This window comes from Sorex araneus, chromosome 3 (assembly GCF_027595985.1).
Source record: "Sorex araneus isolate mSorAra2 chromosome 3, mSorAra2.pri, whole genome shotgun sequence".
NCBI lineage: Eukaryota > Metazoa > Chordata > Mammalia > Eulipotyphla > Soricidae > Sorex > Sorex araneus.
Genome location: NC_073304.1, coordinates 208454583 through 208475025, shown reverse-complemented (window position 1 = coordinate 208475025; position 20443 = coordinate 208454583). Strand labels below are relative to the sequence as shown.

General features: G+C 41.9%; 1 protein-coding gene and 1 pseudogene across 2 annotated transcripts; one reads left to right on the top strand and one right to left on the bottom strand.

Annotated features, from left to right (window-relative positions):
- LOC129403517 (cyanocobalamin reductase / alkylcobalamin dealkylase-like) overlaps positions 1–4289 on the top strand; it is a 123937-nt pseudogene extending 119648 nt beyond the window's left edge.
- Positions 4290–6293: 2004 nt separating this feature from the next.
- ZNF34 (zinc finger protein 34) lies at positions 6294–19525 on the bottom strand. Of its 2 annotated transcripts, none has more exons than XM_055131966.1 (7): positions 19474–19525; positions 13700–14242; positions 13431–13483; positions 12967–13053; positions 12570–12696; positions 11593–11712; positions 6294–9383 (listed from the first exon to the last, which is right to left on the bottom strand). In XM_055131966.1, the coding sequence occupies exons 4-7, from the start codon at positions 12997–12999 to the stop codon at positions 8038–8040; spliced, it is 1626 nt and encodes a 541-aa protein (XP_054987941.1). In that variant the 5' UTR covers positions 13000–13053; positions 13431–13483; positions 13700–14242; positions 19474–19525; the 3' UTR covers positions 6294–8037. The 2 variants fall into 2 exon arrangements, with proteins under 2 accessions (XP_054987941.1, XP_054987940.1); XM_055131965.1 differs by having other exon boundaries at positions 12967–13010.
- Between the last annotated feature and the right edge of the window lie 918 nt (positions 19526–20443).

Below are 20443 nucleotides of genomic sequence, written 5' to 3'. Positions count from 1 at the left end.
GATGTGGTAGCATTATAACACTTAACTTTATATTTATAGTCTTATAGACCAATGTCGCCTCAATTTCAAAACAAGAAGTAAAGAAAATCATATAGGCTCTTTGTACATTAACTGAAGATGAAGATGGAGAGAACTTTCCAAAATTTATTCATATATTCATATATTCCAAGATATATTATTTGGGAAAGAGGTATAAATTAAGCAATTAGCAATTTTTTAAGTCAAGCATTTATGTTTTTTTACTTAGAATGATTCACATTTTTAAAAATTTTTTATTAGTGAATCACCATGAGGTACAGTTACAGACTTACAAACTTTCATGCTTGCATTTCAATCACACAATGATCAAATGCCCATCCCTTCACCAGTGCCCATTTTCCACCACCAATGGTCCCAGCATCCCTCCCAGCATCCCCACCCCATCCTCTCCATCCTACCCCGCCTTTGTGGCAGGGCATTCCCTTTTGTTCTCTCTCTCCTTTTGGGTGTTGTGGTTTGCAGTAGAGGTATTAAGTGGCCATCATGTTTGGTCTATAGTCTACTTTCAGCCTGTATCTCCCATCCCGAACAGGCCCTCCTAGTACCCTTGACTTGGTGGTCCCTTCTGTATCTGAGCTGCCTTTTCCCCCAGCGTGTAAGGCTGGACTCTAAGCTGTGGAATAATCCTCCTGGTATGTTAAGTATTTAAAGTTTGAGACCACAACAAATATTTCTTATTTTGCTCAAATTTTTTGTCAAGAAGAACTGAACCGAAAAACATATGGAAACTTTTATAAAGCAAAAGGAATAAGGAGTGTAACACTGAAACAAATTAAACAATGAACAAAATACAATAATTGACCCACATATGGCATGCATATCTGGTTAACGGTATGGGGCAATGCTGTGGAGGAAAAGATTACTAATTGGATACACTGTGCAAGATTAACTAAAAATCCTTGAAAAAACTTTTTATCCCTTTTTTTACATCATATATAATAGGACTGGATAATGGACCAAAATATGAAAGCAAATCTGCAGAGCTTCAGGAAAATTAAAGAAAAAAATCTCTAAGGCTGAGATAGTATAGCAGTGAGGTTACTTGCCTAGCATGTGCTAAACCCAGGACTGATTTCCAGCAACACAGGACCCACAATTAATACCTGTGGAGCCCTGGAGGCACTTGAATACCAGCAAGTATTGGCCTAGGCACCCCCAGCACTTCTGGAGGGACATGAGTATACTCAGAACACAGGGCGGAAGCAACATCTAATCTTTGGGCCTTTGCACTGAACCATTAGCCAAGAATCCCAGGTGGGGCCCTCTTGGGATTCCTCCTCTTACTTCCTGAGCACTGCTTGGGAGGCCCCCTGTTCCAAAAAAACCCTCTGTGATTTTAATAATGATTTCTTAAACAAATCTCCGAACTATTTATAATAGTGGAAAATGATGCATCACTAAAACGAAACACTTGTATTATCAAAAATGCCATTAGGAGGTACATAGGAAGATTAAAAATTGAAAAAGATAGTGTCAATTCATATATGTGATAGAGAACTTATATTCATGGTATAAGTATTCTCAAAACAGGAATAATATTGAAACCTATCAATATGAAAAATTAATTAGGAAAGTAAACTAAGAGATAGATAAAATAAGATAGCACTGTAGCACTGTAGCACTGTCGTCCCGTTGTTCATCGATTTGCTCGAGTGGGCACCAGTAATGTCTCCATTGTGCGGCTTGTTATTACTGTTTTTGGCATATTGAATACTCCACAGGTAGCTTGCCAGGCTCTGCTGTGCAGGCAGTATACTCTCGATAGCTTGCCATGCTCTCCACGAGGGATGAAGGAATCGAACCTGAGTCAGCCGCATGCAAGGCAAATGCCCTACCCACTGTGCTATGGCTCCAGTCCAAAATAAGATAAATAAAAATCATCATCATCATCATCATCATCATCATCATCCCATTGACCGTTGAATTTCTCGAGTGGTCTCAGTAACATCTCCATTCGTCCTAGCCCTGAGATTTTAGAAGCCTCTCTTTACTCGTCCTTTCCAATGGTGCCACATTGGAGGTTCTTTCAGGGTCAGGGGAATGAGACCCATCATTGTCACTGGTTTTGGCATATGAATACGCCATGGGGAGTTTTCAAGGCTCTCCCATGTGGGCAGGAAACCCTCGGTAGCTTGCCAGTTTCTCCCAGAGGGAGAACGAGGTTGTGAGATGTCTCACAGTCGCAAAGCAGCTGTGCGCTTCCAGGAGCTTGATTTTATAGTCTCTGGATGTTGGCCATTGGTGGGATTACAGGGCGCTGGGGGCAGTCCCTGGGTGTGACTGCCTAGCTACTGGAAAATGGGGGATCTGAGCAGAAGAGGCCCAGTCCCGATCTGAGCAGAGTCCCAATGCTGAGACTCCGGCATAAAACACTATATAAGGACTACAATCACTGATCAACTGTTTCAGTGTCGAGACAAAAAACAACTGGCTTGTATGACATTTGAGCCAATTAGTTGTCATTACCTAGTGTTCTGTGTAGTTAATGCTGTGTGTGGGAAATAACTTGGGTTGTCTGGTTTGCTTGCTCTTACTAAACATGTTCAACATGGGATGTCTATGAAACCAAATCCTGTTAACTAGGTTAGAATTTAATAAAAATTATGAAAACTTGGTAAAAAAAAAAAAGGAGACACTCCCATCCCAAAGACACACACTTTTCCATCCCTAGAAGAGAAACACACTCCCAACCTCATGACACATTAACACACACACCACTCTCCTGTCCCAAGTTTAAGGTCAGGTTTTCCCTTTGAACAAGACTTATAGGACAGAACTGTGTTAACACAAGTGTGCTCTGGGAGGTGGTTATGAATCATCTCATCCTGCAAGTTGTTTTGTCTTGTCCCAGAGCCTCTGAGAGATACAGATGGAAGTCATCACTAACTATGAAGTACACCCCAACCGACACCCCAAGATCCTGGCCCAGACAGCAGCCCATGTGGAAGGCGCTGCTTACTACTACCAGCGTCAGGATGTAGAGGCTGATCCTTGGGGAACCCAGGTAAGAGGACTAACATCAACGGGTAGAAATACAAAATGATGGCAGTCCCTCAAGACAGCAGCAGGCCTTAGGGCTGGAGCAATAGCACAGTGGGTAGGGCGTTTGCCTTGCACGTGGCCGAACCAGGTTCGATTCCCAGCATCCCATATGGTCCCCTGAGCACCGCCAGGGGTTAATTCCTGAGTGCAGAGCCAGGAGTAACCCCTGTGCATCGCTGGGTGTGACCCAAAAAGCAAAAAGCAAAAAAAAAAAAAGACAGCAGGCCTTGCCTGAAGAGATAGTACAGCGGGTAGGACACTCGTGATGGATAATGCAGGCCTGGGTTCTAGCCCCAGCATTCATGTGGTCCCAAGAACTGCCAGGTGTGATTCCTAGTACAGAGCCAGACTCAAGCTCTGAGCATCACTGGTCGTGGACCAAAGACAAACAGAAAAGCAGGCCCCACATTCCTCCAATTCTCCACAATGAAAGGAGCTGGTAGACCAAATTCAAGAGAAAGTGTCTTGACCAGGGGTACAACTCACATGTTCCTTCTTTCCACCGACATCAACATCAACTTAGGAGAACCTGATCTGATTTTAAATCCATCTTACAAGGATGAAGCAGAGTACAATTAAGAGGTCAGTGTTAAAGTTGGGAAGGTGAGGCTTACCTTAGGAACCAGACCGCACTATGTACAAACTAGGCCCAGAGAAGGAATTGGGGTGAGAGTTGACGACACGACACACACACACATACACACTTGCCCAGACGAGTCACAAGGCACCGCAATGTGCAGTGTCCACCAAGTGCGGGGGAAGCCCAACTTTCAGCGATGGAAGCCAGACATGTTGCCACAGTGACCCCCTTTTCTTCGTCCTCTCCTCAGCACATATCAGGTGTGTGCCTACACCCCCAATTTGGGGGCTGGTTTACCATGGAGGGGGGGAGGGGGGAGGAGGTAGTAACGCTGCCAGGAATAGAAGTGCCGGATCTGCCGCCCACGAAACTGCCTGACTGTACCGGAGAGAGTGGACCGCATCTCACTGCTGGAAGGTTCCAACTTCCACGGGCGGGACTGGACTTACCGGGATGTTGTGACACCCAAGAGCGCAACTCTGAAGAGCAGAAAGCTTACTTCTCCACCCCACCTGCCCAACACGTGACCTTGTTGGGTTTGGCCCATTCCTCAAAGCCTTGCTCTGAGTCCCCCGAGTTTCCCGTTTCCACACTCGATCACAAACCTCAGAATCCTAGTAGAAGTTAGAGCTGGCTCAGGCCCAGGGTCTCGTCACCTCCAACTCCTGGCCCTTGACAGCCTCCCTCTTTGAGATGCCTTATTTACGACAGTGGTACTTGCTAGGCCTTACTTGACTTCGGTGAGGCAAAATGACTATTTCTGACAAAATATATTAGAGATGTCCAAAGAACATCAGGATCAGTTTAGACAATACAATAAATTCAAATAAATAAAATAAATAAAAATAAATAAAATAAGTAACTAAATAACATTTAAAAATAAAACAAGAGATAAAATAACACATGGGAGTGAAACAAGAAATCAAATAGAGGCAAATGAACTTATAAAGCATTGATAGGGAGTTTTTATGAAAAGGTCAAAGAGATAGTACAGCAGGTAAGATACTGGCCTGGCAGGCAGGCAACAGGGGTTCAATTCTACACAGCCAGGACTGATCCCTGAGCACAGAGCCAGGAGTCCTGATTATCACAAGGGGGTGGCCCCCCAAAAAAAATAAACAAAAGAAATACTGGTGGAAATCTGATTCCTTTCTCAATAAAAAAATATAAACTAAGAAGATATGTGTAGCGTGTAAATTCTGTTTATTAAAATGACAACAAGGGCAGAAGAGATAGTTCAGGGGGCAGGGTGACCCCATGCATGGTGGCTGACCCAGGATTGATACTCAGCATCCGACTCAGTCTCCTGAACACCACCAGGAGTAATGCAGGAACACTGAGCCAAGAGTACGCCTGGTGTACCACAGGATGTCGCCCGAAATCACCCCTCCCAAAATGATAAGGATAGATGATATAGAATAAATGCAAACACTCACTGAACAAGGCACCTAATGATAGTGTGAGCTCTGAAAAGAGATCCAGCTGGCATCTGTGTCTCCCACATGAGGACACAGTGAGAAGGAGGCTACACTCAGGTTGAGAAGTGATTCCTAGGGGATACAGTGCCACCCAGCAGGTCAACCTGTACCTGTGGGGCAAGTGCATCAGCAGCCTGATGGTGCCTTCAGGCTTCCTGATACCCCAACATTGCCATTGTGCCTCTGGCCAGACCACAACAACTTTGGACCAAGTTTCCCCAGAAATTAAATGTTCAAAAGTTAGGTATGTGGGAGTCATGCCCACAAACCACCTATACAAACTCAGCTATACAAGCATTTATCAGCCTTGCTTCAGCCCATAAATAAATCTCCAAGAGATCAAAAGCAGGCCATGTAAGTGCCCTAATGGCCATGATTCAGAGACTCACAAATGAATCTCGGAAGAGAGCAGACACCACAGCTATGCCTCCAGACCCTAAAATATAAAAATATTTTAATTTTTAAAAATATTAAAAAATTTCAGAATTCTGGAAGCCCAAGGCCACTGTGACACCTCATACTGTTCATGGCAAGCAGTACAAAATAAACTATTTAGCATCTGCCTAACAAGTAGGCTGGGGTGGCGGTGAGAAGACTCAAAGTAATGGTGGTGGGAAGGTGCAATGGTGATGGGATTGGTGTTGAAATATTGGATGTAATAAATTATTGTGAACAACTTTATAAAAAGTTAAAACATTTTTTAAAAATTAAAAAAAATGGTAATGTGGAGTTCATGCCTGCTTCAATCAGCTTAGTCAGTGGCTGAATAAATAGCAATATTCCAACATTACCAAAAGAAAAAAAAGAGTGATCCTTAACCAGGAAGTAAATCAGCTAACACCTTGATCTGGGATTTCCTAATCTCTGGAATTTTGAGGAAAAGATTCAATTTTTAAGCCACTCATCTAAGAAATTTCATTATAAAAGCCTAAGAAACATAATACATCATTGAATGGGGAAAGCAATTTTTTTCAGTAAAAACTGCTGGGAAAACTGGACATTGAGATGTGAAAAAATATGAACACTTATGCTATATTAAAAAAATTACCTCAAAATGAACCTAACACCAAACTCTAAGATCTAAAACTATAGATTCTTAAAATAAAACACAGGAGAAAATCTTTATTACTTGGACTTAGCAATGTTTTCTTAGATATGATACTCAAAGAATATGCAACAAAAGATGTACTGAACTTTATAAGAAGTTTAAACTTCTGTTTATCAAATGCCACTAGTAGGAGAACGCAAAGACAAAGCACAGAATGAGAAAAATGCTAAGTCAAATACATAGAGCATCTCTCAACTAAACAGAAACAAAAGGGAATAGGAAACCAAAATATAAGGATCTATACCATTCCATGGTCATTAGTATGGCTATTATTTCTTTAAAAAATTTAAACAACAGCAAATAGCAAATATCGTTAATAAGCCTTGATGTCTGGGATGCTTCCATTAATAGAAAGTATCAGTAAAATGGTATGTGCACTGTGGAAAAATCTGGTCACAATTCATAGGTAAACAAAGAACCACTATATGATTTAGTAATCATATTCTTAGTTATTTACCCCAAAGTTTTGAAAGAACAGATCTTGTACAGCAATGTCCATAGAATAATTATGCATACTGGTGAAAATGTAGGAATATGCAAAAGTGTTCATAAGTAAATGAATATGCCATTTCTAGATTATTACTCAACCTTAAAAAAGAATGATATTCTTACAACAGGTCACAACATAGGTGTATCTTGAAAATAACATTTTGCTGAGTAAAATAAGTCAGTCATAAAGGATAAATACATAAAGTTTTGTATTATTTCACTTAATGAAGTACTTAGAGTAGGTAAATTTATAGAGACAGACATTAGAATAGAATAGAATCTGTGAGAAGGGAAGAATGGAAAGCTATTGTCTAATGAGCACAAAGATTATGTTTGGGATAGTAAAACAGTTCCAGAAAGAGATAGTAGTTGTTGATTGCAAAACATTGTGAATTTACTGAATGCTACTAAATTTTATAGTTAAAACAATAAATTTTATTGTGCATATTTTAATTCGGTATGACAGATAATTATCCTATAAACTGGCCCTGAAAAGTATGAATAATACATTCACTTCTAAAAATTTATATGCAACAAGTATGTAGAATTCTGTCCAGAGTAAATTTTCTGATATTGAAACAATGACAAATGTGAAACTCCACATAATAAATAGTAAACCTAACAGTATTTTCATTTTAATTTATTTTTTGTTTTGTTTGGGGGCCATATGTAGGGGTGTTCAGAGGCTACTCCTGGTTCTGCACTCAGGAATCACTCTTGGTAGTGCTCAGGGTACCAAATGGGATGTCTGGGAACACAAGTTGGTGAACTAAGCAACCTACCCATGTACTTTGCTCTGGCTCCAGTATTTTCTGTGTCTGAAAGGGAATCAGCAGTAATTAACAGTATTTTTTAAAGGGAAGATTATAAGGACTCATTGTTCACCTTTCTCAATTTCTCTATAGTAAATAAACTCTGCTTTGGGGTTTAAGAAAAAAAGTATTCTTTTAATTATATGAGAGAGAGAGAGAGAGAGAGAGAGAGAGAGAGAGAGAGAGAGAGAGAAAGAGAAAGAGAGAGACTGGTGGGGGACAGGAGAAAAACTGGGGACATTGGTGGGGGGAAATGTACAATGATGAAGGGATGGGTGTTGAAACATAGTATAACCAAAACACAATTGTCAACAAATTTGTAAAAGTGTATCTCATTGAGATTCAATTAAAACATGAATAAATTGAAAAAATAATAAATATATAAATAAATAAATAGTCCCCTGTGATACCACTATGTGGACAATAAATAAAGTGGAGGGGTGGGTTACTTGGAAGTACACAGTAGGACTTACAGACCCTCCTGCACTATCACATGGCGAAATCTTCCCGAAGGTGAATCCTCTGATGCTGAAATACATTAGAACTGTGCCGGAAGGCCTTTCCACACTCACTGCATTTATAAGGCTTCTCCCCAGTGTGAATCCTCTGGTGCTGGATGAGGTAAGTGCCCTGACTAAAGGCTTTCTGACAATCACTGCATTTGTATGGTTTCTCTCCGTGGTGTGACCTCTGATGGTGGATGAGTCTGGAACTGTTATGAAAGCCCTTCCCACACTCGATGCACTTATAGGGCTTCTCTCCTGTATGGATCCTCTGGTGCTGAATGAGGTGTGTACTCTGACTAAAGACCTTGCCACAGTCGTTACATTCATAGGGCTTTTCTCCAGTGTGGCTCCTCTGATGTTCGACAAGTTTCGTTTTTTGGATGAAGGCTTTTTCACACTCATTACATTTATAGGGTTTCTCTCCAGTGTGGATTCTTTGATGTTGAATGAGGTTAGAACTTTGGGTAAAGCCTTTGCCACATTCTTTACACTCAAATGGCTTCTCTCCAGTGTGAGTCCGACGATGTCGGATAAGGATTGAGCTGTCGCTGAAGGCTTTCCCACAGTCACTGCACTTATAGGGCTTCTCTCCAGTGTGGATTCTCTGATGATAGATGAGAGAAGAGTAGGCACTAAAATGTTTCCCACACTCACCACACTTGTAGGGCTTCTCTCCTGTGTGAATTCTCTGATGTTTCATGAGGTTGGGTCTTCGATTGAATGTCTTCCCACACTCTTCACAGCGGTAGGGGATCTCACCGGAGTGCATCCTTTGGTGATTTATGAATTCACAGCTCTGGCTGAAGGCTTTCCCACACTCATCACACTTGTAGGGCTTCTCTTCACTGTGAAGCCGCTGGTGTTTGGCAAGGTTGGCACTATATCTAAAGGCTTTCCCACAGTACTCACAATAATGCAACTTTTTCCCAGAAGGGATTTTAAGTTCTTCTTGAACACTTAAATTAGCACTGACAATTTCCCCAGAATCATTAATTATACTTGTTTTTTTTGACCTGTGTACACGCTTGTGATTACTGAGGTATGATCTTTGTTCGAAACTTTGCTCACATATATCACATTTGTGAGGTCTCTGATCAAGAATAAGACTTGACCCCAACATACGACTTTCCTCATCCTTGGTCATTGTTATGGCCCTGGGTTTTCTCTGCTCTCCTAGCTTGTCTGTGTTCTTCTCTGGTTTCCTGACAAGCTCATGAGCTTCTTCTTGTTCAGATCTCAAGGAAACAGTTTCCCTGGGTGGGTCTAATTCTTCCCCAGCAAGTTTTTTCCCTGAAGTCAACTCCTTGTACTCATTCCTTGTTCCATGATCTGAAACAACAAACAGAAAATCTCATGGTCATCTGTTCTGATTCTGAAAGGAAGATAAGAAAACACTGCTGACTACCTAGAAAGAAATAACTCAGTCATCTCCAAAGTGATAACAGCATTGCAAAGCTGAGAACCATGAACTTAGGAACCTTTCCCAGGGCCATAGGCATGTGACAATACAAGCATCTGAACCTATATTCAAAGAACCATGCACTTTCTTCCTGCTTTTGACACACAAAACTGTCTGAGTGGTATTACAGAATGCCTATCTTCATTACAAAGATATGAGGCTTCTTCTTTATTACAAGACAGAGGTTGTAATCAAACCTCCAAATCAAATCAAAATCAAAATAAGGTCTACAATAAATATGAAAGACACACAAAGTCAAAGAAATTAAAGTCAAGCAAATTGAAGGCCTCTTAGCAATAGCCATTCTACTCCAAAATGCACAACAGGAAAAAACAGCCATCTCCGCAGAAAAGCAAAGAGTCAAGTTCATGACAACTGAGGTGGAAAAGCAAGAAGCACCAGAGATCTGTGTCTGTCTACTCTCCCGAGCTGGTCACAGTCTTCCTATGGGCTTTTTCCAGGGGACTGAGGGAGAGGCCAAGTAAACCACCAAAACCTTTTAACCTCACATGCCTTCTCTCCTTGACTAGATATTACACATCTACTCCACTTACATGTACACATCCATCACAAATGCATTCTCTATGAGCCAAGAGAAGCACGTATACAATAACCCCAAACTGGGGACAACCAAATGTCCTCCACAATTAGGAAGGAAATAAACTTGTTTTATGTTCATATCATAAAGCACTGTAAGGCAATAAAACATAACATATTTATACAATATGGCAATTCTCATAATGTTTAGTTGTTTTTCTTGGAGCCAAAGGGCAGGATAGCCTCCAGAAATCAAAGAGAAGGGCTTAGTGGGGAGCAGTGGGAGATGATGGAGGAGGTTCAGAATAAAACTTGTGTTCTTTGATTTAGAGGATATTTTATTTCACATGGGTTGTAAACCTAGAATTTCTCTCATTTCTATATTGATAGTCAAATAATCAACTTAAAAGAGAAAAAAACAACCACCTTGAGTCAGCAGTTACTTCCCAAGACATGTTAAACACACACACACACACACACACACACACACACACACACACACACGCACGCACAGAAAGATGCTCATCTGTATTGTCCATGGCAATAAAACTAGAGAAAATCTTTCCCTTGGCACTTCCACTGACAGTAGCAATTAAGACTCATATTTTATGTACTAAGTCCTATTCAGAATTCTGCAAGTTTTTTTAATCAATTGTGGATCAAAAATACAGACTACATAATTATGCCTACAATGGTTATGCCTATACTTTACATGCAGAGACTTACAGTTTTCTCATTATTCTCTAAAAAATATATTATAAAAACTATTTATATATCATTTTATTGTATTAGATATTATAAGCAATCTAGAGAAATTTTCAAGCATATGGAAAAATGTGTGTAGGTTATACACACATACTACAACATTTTATATAAGGGAACTTGATATCTTCAGATTTTGGTATCAAAAGGAAGTAGGCCTTGAAACAAATTCCCAAGGCCCAACAAAGGACAAACTGGAAGATATGGAAATGCACCCAGTGAAAAAGATGTAACATAGCACTGCATATGAATTCAGTGCACACCGACTAATAAGCAATAATCATTGAAGGCTGTGTAACAGCAGTAGAAAAAGGTGACTTACATATTAGAACATATTTATATCTAAATGGCAAGATTTTGAATTATTAATATGTTCTCATTTTCCAATAAAGTCCCATAGTCACCAATAGATTAATTTAGACTAGAGGAATGAACTGCTAGTTTCTATTATGCTCCTCTGGCTCTTTCCTACAAGGAATGTATGTGCTTTGGAGAGCAGGAGTCATGGTTCCATGGGACCAATCTCATCTCAGCATATCCTTTCCTCTTCTCATCCACATGCACATCCCTTTCTCACTCTTCTAAAAGATTCAGCTCAAAAACGCCCCAACCAAGGCACTGCCTGATGGAGGCGGCACGATTTTATCATAGACCATTTTCAGCATTCTTTACTGGTCCTGCAGAATCTTTCTACAAACGCTTGAGTCACTGACTAAATACCTACATCCCAACATATAATTTCTCAGTGAATGATTTAGGAATGCTAATCCACTCACATACCTGAGCCATGGATTCTCAGCTGCTCTCTCCCCTTGGCACCCCGAATATCCAGGACCCATGGTTCGTCCCCTTTTTCCAACTGTGTAATCACCCTGGGTTTGGGACCTGCAGATACAGCTCCTGGGAGGGAGATGGGTCCTGGTGTTAGTGCCGAGGATGCAGAGCATTCTCACCCTGGGACTGCAGAAGGAAAGAGGAAATGCAGGCACAGGAAGTCTAGATACCCTTAGTAGAGTTTGGGATAGCAATACAGACCTAAGTACAGGGAACAAGAGAACAGATAGTTTTCTCTACTATCACTGTATCACTGTCATCCCATCGCTCATGGATTGCTCAAGCAGGAACCAGTAATGTCTCCATTTGTCCCTGTCACGTGCTAGTGTAGCCCAATGGTGTCTGCTCGCTCCAGGAACATGAAGAGTACTTTGTTGTTACTGTTTTTGGCCTATCGAATACGTTATGGGTAGCTTGCGAGGCTCTGCCATATGGGTGAGATATCCTCGGTAGCTTGCCAGGGTCTCCAAGAGGTGAGCTTATATAGCTGAGCCGGAGGTGGTTTGTGAGTGTGTCTCCCACATACCTAACTTTTGGCCGTTTAATTTCTTGGTAAACTTGACTCCAAGCCATTGGGGTTTGGCCAAAGGCACAGTAGCAATTTTGGGGTATCTGGAAGTCTGAAGGCACCATCAGGCTGCTGATGCACTCTCACCCCAGGTACAGGTTAACCTGTTGGCGGCACGATACCCCAGTTCTACTATAAGATACTTAATCTCATCTGGGCAAGTCTGTGCTTCAGACCTGTGGCAAAGAGGAAGTCTTAACCTGAAGCTGAGGGGGAAAAGGATGACCCAGTCTTACCTGACTTCTCCTCCACACAGACTAAGCCATCTTAGGACCAGGGCATGTTTCTTGGCCCAGAAGATGAGGGTCTGAGCCAGTTGCTAAATACTGAGCTATATCCACAAAAGGAGCCTTACCCAGGGAGATGAGATTTCCATAAGTTTCCAGCATCACATCCCTGTAGAGGCCCCTGTCATCAGGGCCCAGACAGCTCCACTCTTCCCGAGAAAGAAGCACGGCCACATCCTCAAAGGTCACCTCAGCCTGGAATGACAAAATCCTACTGAAGACCCAGGTAGAACTCAGGAGGGTCAGGGGAATAGGGGCAGAGGAGGGAGCATGCTAGGGCTAGCATCACAGGGATTATTGCCATCCTGACCACCCTTTCCTCCGGCATAACAAGGCGGGTGGGCGGGTGGTATAACACATCCATCACTGACTCAGTCAACATGGGAAAGTTGGAAAAGTCCTCTGGTCATTGGTCAAGAAAGCCTGAGGGAAACTCCACACCTGCCAGAGAGGACTTATACTTACCTGGGGCAGTACAGACAGGTACAAAGCCGCCATTGACAGGTGCCCTGAGATTCCCAAAGGTGAAAGACAGGAGAAGCCTATCAGGTGCTGAGGAAAGAGAGGCACACAGGGAAGTCTAAACTTGCCCCTCGTGTAGCAACTCAGAACCCTAGATTACCCTGTTTGAGGACTGAGCTGACCTTCCAGCACTCTGCTTCCTACCTAGGACTGCCCGTCCAGCCACGGTCCTGCCACACAATTCCCATCCACTCTCCCCTGGATCCCGTGAACATCAAGTTGTCCCCAAACAAAAAGGTCAGAGATGATTTATTTACAATAATAAAAACAAAAGACAACAGGTATAAAGCCGGGGAGGAAATGTAAGTTATAAAAAATTTAATAAAAAGCAAAATATAAAAATATGAAACAAGTAAAAGGAAGACTAGTAGATGAGTAATGGTAAGAAATAAAAGAATTAAACTCACCTGCTAGCTGCATAAAAGTCTTCAATTAGATCCACAAAACATATATATGGACCCTAAATAATATATAAAGTTAGATAGAACACCACTTAAAGTAAAGCTGCCATAATTGTACACCTTTTCTGTATCCTTAAAGCATTTATGAAAAGATAAAATTAATGCAGAAGAGTTGACAAATCCTGAACCAACAGTGCAAGGGAGAGTCAGAGTCACAAGCACAGAATCAACTTCTAGGCCAGCCCTCTGATCCCTGCATTCACTTCCGTTCTCACCTGCCAAGGGTGAGCCTTCATCCTGATTTCCACTCCCACAGACAGCAGCACCTCTGGATAACTTTATCAGCAGAACTGTGCTGTGGATGCTTTGCTCTGTTGGTTTCTTCTTCACTGCATGATGTATGAGTGCTTCATGTACATTGCTGAATGCAGTATTTTGCAATATTTATACCAATCAACATAGAATTGAAAGCCAAAATCTTTAATAGGAACAAGAATGCATAATACATATTATTAAAGGGGAAATCTACTCTTTTTTTGTAATGACAAGTGTATATATTTAAAATGAACCTCAAATGTAGAAAGACAAAGTTAACTAAATCTTCAAAGAGGAACTAGAAAATCCTCCTCTTGAATAAAGGTTTTAACATATTTCCTTCAGAAGTGAGTATCACCTGTATCAACTGTCATCCTGTTGCTCACTGATTTCCTCGAGGAGGTGCCAGTAACATCTCCATTTGTCCCTGTGGCATGCCAGTGTAGCCCAGTGGTGTCTGCTCGCTCCAGAACACGAAGAGCATCAAACCGTTCATTCAGGGTCTTGAAGGGGAATAAGGCCCATTATTGTTACTGTTTTTGGCATATCAAATACACCATAGGTAGCTTGCCAGGCTCTGAAGAGGGCAGGATACCCTCAGTAGTTTGCCGGGCTCTCTGAGAGGGATGGAGGCTTTTGGGGCGGCCTCTAATCACCCTTACAGGTGAGTATATCAAGTAGCAAATACTTCCAACGTAAAGAATGCGACTTTTCAAGATGTACAATGAATACTTTTAAAATACCGTATATCAGGTAACAATGAAATTTTCAATAAACTCCAAAATCTGGTTATCAATTGACAGAGTATTCTCTAATCATACTGCTATCATGCTATGAATATAAGAAAACATGTTTCCTCTCAAGAAAACACAGAATCAGAAACTACAGTGGAAATGTAGACTGCCTAACCCCTCCTCCACGACCAAAAGTTCAGCCTTACTATGTTTATTTTAATACAAGAGATTAAAATAGATGGTCTCATCATTTAAGGAAAAAAATCCCAACATAGAATAAGTGATTTAAGGGGAGAAAATGAGAAAGGGAAATTTAAAGATATAATTTCAGCAATGATCTTAAAATAATAAATGACGAATTATCTACAAGTCCAAATTTTGGGAAAGGATACAGAGATTTAAACAAATGATAAATCATTAGAAGATATAGAGACATATGAATTTGAACACCATAAACCACATTCAGAGGTTCTCAGAGTGTGGTCCAAGGCCCTCCGGTCTCAGTTACCCAAATTTGTTTTCAAAATGATACTAAGATAGTACTCTAGATAAATTCACATTGGAGTGAGTGACAAGACAGAGATACTCCCTCACTTGCTGCAGTAAAACAAAAAAAAGGGAAATACTTCATAGGATTGAAAATAAATGAATTTATTTTCATTTGAAATCATTCACAAATAATGCAAATGAAATTAGCATTATTTGTGAATGATTATATCATCTGTATTAAAAAATCTAAGATTTCTATTATCCACTACTAGGGTGAAAATAATTGAACAGAATTGTCCTGTTTATGGTCAATACATGGTAATTAATATCATTTCTACTTCCTGGCAATAAATCAAAAACTGGAATTCACACCAGTTACAAAAAATTATATAGCACTGAATAAATCTAACAAAATAAATATCCAATTATTTTATAGATAAAATGGTGAAACCTTAAAGGAAACAGAAAAGGATAGAGAAAGATTGTTCATAAATAGAAGAACTCACCATAACAATTTTAATTCTTGCCAAATTAAACCACTAATTCTGCAATTATAATCAAACTGGTAATAGTATATATGAAATCTGATTTATAAGACTTTAAATATGTCTTATAATGATTCAAAATGAATAGAGGTGATACAAAGAACTAAAAGAGACAGACATGTCTATCAAATAGCAAGACTATGATAAGATTATTGTAATAATAAAAAATCACAATCACAAAATCCCGTTAATCATCGATTTCTCGAGCGGGCTCAGTAACCTCTCCATTTGTCCTTTCCCTGATGTCTCACTGGAGGCTCTTTCAGGGTCAGGGGAATGGGATCCAGCTTGTTACTGGATTTAGCATATAAATACACCATGGGAAGCTTGCAAGGCTGTCCCATGTGGGCAGGAAACTCTCAGAAGCTTGCTAGTTTCTCCCAGAGGGAGAAGTAGGCTGTTAGATATTGCATGGCCGCTTCTAGGAGCTCGCTTTTAAGTCTCTGGGTGCTGACCATTGATGAGATTACACACACCTGGTTCCTCTGCTGGTACCTTCATGTGTGAGGCCCATCCGAACGTGTGGAGAGGGGCCTCGAGCATGGCTGTAGCTAGGTTCCGGTGGTCTTCAGCCACCGGGAGCTCTGTTTGGGGTGGGGAGGGAAGCTGGAGCCCATCCCCCTCCGAGGGGTCCGGGGGAAGATAGCCAGGCGTGCGGGCAAGAGACTCTCTGCCATATGGTACCATATGTTCTATTATTTTCTTTTCTGTGCTAATATCTCCCTTTAAAAAATGTTATTTATTATTATTATTATAAAAATAAATAAAAACGTTTTTTAAAAAGGGAGATATTAGCACAGAAAAGAAAATAATAGAACAGATCCATATGGTACCCTGAGTACTGCCAAAAGTGATCCCTGAACAAAGAGCCAGAACTAAGCCTTGAGTACTTCCAGATATTGCCCCAAAACAAATATATTGCCCATAGATTAGGGGAAAATAAAATGCTTTCTAATATCAAATGTTGAGAACATGGGAAACATGGAGGTAGTCAGAGACTTATAAAACTAAATTGGTACAATTATTCTGGAAATTCACCTCACATTTCTTTGAATGCAAAACCTTCATCACAGTGCAAGAAACCTAATTCTACAAATTTCTTTCTAATGAACACAAGACATGAAACTGTGTGCAAGAAACAGGTAGAAACCACCTCAGTATCCATCATTATGAACAGGTAAGATCGCAAGCCTTAAAGGAAAGAAACTCAGTGTCACAAGGACAGCAGACAAACCTACAAGGATGAGCAAAACTAGGTAGTGTAGAACATCTACAATATGACTTACATAGCTTTTGTATTTTTAAATGCAAAAGGAGGGGCTAGAGAGGAAACTCAAGTTCAACTCCAGCACCACATGTTCACCCAATGACTGCCAGGAGTGACCCCAAAACTTTGCTAGTATGGTCCCAGAATACAATAAAATACCAAATAAGGTAGGTATGATATTTTTTAAAAAGTACTGACAAAACAGCAACAAACAACAGAATGAAAAAGCAGTCTGCCAGAAATATGCCAGAGACAGTGAGAGAGCTCATATAGGATCTCACTTATGTGGGGATATAAAACAACCAAAATGGTACAGGACACAGAACGCTGCTGGTTCAGGAACTGGGAGATAGGGAAAAAAATGTGTGTGGCATGATGGACAAATTATTTAGCTAGATTTTTCTGAGTGCTTCACAATGAACACATGCATCAAAAAAATCAAGTTACAGATAGAAAATCCCTACTTGCCAACTAGACCTCAATTTTCAAAAGAGAAAGTGTACTTAAAAGATCTGGGTCAAAATAGGGAGGTTTCTTGGGCCAGGGTTATGGTACAGCGGATATAGTGCTTGCCTTGATCTTCCGCAACACATACGATCTCTGAATCCCACCAGGAGTGATCCCTGAGCACTCTCAAGTGGGGTCCAAAAAAAAAAAGGTGGGAGGTCTGCTGCCTTTAAAAGTGAATGCGAGATAAACCAGGGCATTAGGGCATTACGGGTTTAAAATAATTGGAAACTGGCCTCACATGCTGGAAGAAAAGGCAGCTGAGATAGAGTAGGGAACACAAGCAAAGGTTGTTGGGAGGACCCATTCGGGTTAAAAGATGCGTGTCAAAAGTAGACTATAGACCGAATATGATGGCCGCTCAATACCTCTACTGCAAACCACAACACCCAAAAGGAGAGAGGAAGCAAAAGGGAATGCCTCGCCACAGAGGTGGGGCATGGTGGAGAGGATGGTTGGGAGTGGGAGAGGAGGGATGCTGGGGCCATTGGTGGTGGAAAATAGGCACTGGTGGAGGGATGGGTACTCGATCATTGTATGACTGAAAATGCAAGCATGAAAGTCTGTAAGCCTGTAACTGTACCTCATGGTGATTCACTAATAAAAAAAATTTTTTTAATGTTTTCTTTGTTTTTTTTTTACTTTCTTTTCTTTTCCTCATTTTTACTTTAATTTTAAATTTTTTAAAAAGTTGTTCACAATAATTTATTACATTCAATATTCCAACACCAATCCCGACACCATTATACCATTCCACCACCATTATTTAGAATTTTCCCACCACTACCCAAACCTGTCCCCAAAGTACTTACTAAATAAGTTATTTTGTATTGCTTGTTATGAATAATCCGCTAAAAATGGTCAAGAAAAGTTTCCTTAATCTTCTTCATTTTTTTTGCAAAAAGAACTGTGCTTACAAAGTTGGTAGCTGAGTTTTAGTCATGTGATATTTCAACACCAATCCCACCACGAGTGTTGACTTCCCTCCACCAGTGTTTTCAATGACCTAACATTTTCTTTAAATAAAAGTACCACCAAGCTGGAAATGAGCCCTCCCGTCTCTGTACTTTACCAAAAAAAAAAAAATTGTTCTTGAAAAAACAAGAACTTAAAAGCTGAAAATATGTACAAAAGGTACAAGACAGAAGAAAGGCTTCCGGGTGTGGAGCGATGGTACGATGGTACCCGACATAAAGTGCTTGCTTTGCACGCGGCTGATCCAGCTTCCATCCCTGGCACCTCAAAGGCCTGTGGAGGGAGCATCATCAGGAGTGATCCCTGAGTGCAGAGCCAGGAGGCAGCCCGGGGCACCCCTGGATGTGCCTGGTGACCCCGGCAAAGAAAAAATTTAAAGTAGGGGGAGAGAGGGGGGGCGGGAGAGGGAGAGAGAGGGAGAGAAAGGGAGAGAGGGAGGGAGGGAGAGAGGGAGAGAGGCAAGAGTTCAGATGTGGCTGGAGTGATAGTACAATGGGGAGGGGGAGAGAGAGAGAGAGAGAGAGAGAGAGAGGTCATGGGGCTGGAGTAATAACACAATGGGGAGGGAGTTTGCCTTGCACGTGGCCCACCCGGGTTCAATCCCCAGCATCCCATATGGTCCCTCTGTGCACAGCCAGGAGTGATTCCTGAGTGCAGAGCCAGGAGAAACCCCTGAGCACCGCTGGGTGTGACCCAAGAGAGGAAAGTCCTGGGAGTGCTGGAAGGGCAACCCGGAGACAAGGCGCAGCACACACCTCCCCCTACCCCGCCTAGCAGATGGGGCACTGGGCAGGGGCAGCACCTGCAGGTGGGCGTGGTGGAGACTCACACCCTGGACCCCTGCGGGCGTGGACTGTAGAGTGCGGGCTGCCGCGTCCCCGGGTTAAAGGCCGACCTCGGAGGTCTTTGGGGCATGGGGCAGGGAGGGCAAGGGCTCCCGGACAGGAGAGGAAAAGGGCGGCCGGCTCCTGCTGCGGAGATGGGTCCGGGAAGGTCGGGACCGGGAGGGTCCCGGATCCGGGGGGGCAGGGGGGCGCGGCATAGCCCCCACCTCCAGGCGCAGGGAGCGCGTGTGAAGCCGCGCGCGGATGGGTGCGGCGGGCAATGCCAGGCAGAGAAACAGCGGTAGGAACCTTCCCGCCCAGGGCGGGGGGGGGGTACAGTCAGAAGGGAGGGGGTAGGCCCCCCGCCCCCGCCCCCAGCCGGCCCACACTCACCTCTGCGCCCGCTGAGGAGCGGCCGCCGCACCGGACCCCGCCCCTCCCTGAGCTCCACCAATAGAAAAGGAGCCGGAAGTGACGATGGCCTCTCCACTCAGTCCCAGAGGGAAACTCAATCCCAAAGGGAGGGTCTCCTCGTCTCTGTGGTGGGGCCTCCTCGCGGAGTAGTAGGTATTGTCAGTATCTTTTTCTCAGGTATCGAGTTGAAACCATGATACGGCTGGGAAGCACTTGCTCATTCTAAGATTTGAAAGTTATAGCACAAGCACACCTGCATGGTTCTAGAGCAACTCAATAAATCAAATATAAAGCAACAAGTGCAATAACAGGGCTGTTCTGTTTGCAAGTGCTTATAAAAGTTATGCTCATACTGCATTATTGTCTATTAAGTGTTCAATAGCACTGTGTCGAAAAATAACAATGCATACACCTTGATCTAAAAATGTTTAGTTGCCAGGCAGAGAGATAGGATAGGAGTTGAGGTGCATTCCTTGCATAACCCCTGAGCACTATCGGGTGTAATTCCTGAGCACAGAGCCAGGAGTGAGCCCTGAGCAACTCTAGGTGTGTCTCCACTGCTCCCAACCCTCTTGTTACTAAAACCGCAAATCACCAAAAGCCTTCAAGAAGTGGTCATCTTTTTCATAGTGAAGCATCTTGCCTCCATGTGGATGGCTATAATTGACCAGGTTTATGTTGCTGAAGGCTGACATGACTGGCAATTTCTTAAATTAAGACAAATGAGCATTGCTGCATTGATTAATTCTTCCTTTCACAAAGTATTTCTCCTTGATGCTTGTTAGCATTTTACATGCAATAAAATTTTCTTCAAAGTTGTGGCCAGAAAACAAAAAAAACCAAAAAAGATTGGAGACAGTTTTCCCAGTCCACATGCTATTTTATCAAATCGTTTTCATAATGTTCTAAATCTTTTGTTCTCATTTTAACAATGTTCACAGCATCTTCA

Coding starts and splice junctions, on each gene's coding strand:
- ZNF34 (XM_055131965.1), bottom strand. Junction 11,713..12,569: donor TGGAAATCTCATCTCCCTGG/GTAAGGCTCCTT, acceptor TCTCCCTCCCAG/GAGCTGTATCTGCAGGTCCC. Junction 9,384..11,592: donor GCTGAGAATCCATGGCTCAG/GTATGTGAGTGG, acceptor TTGTTGTTTCAG/ATCATGGAACAAGGAATGAG.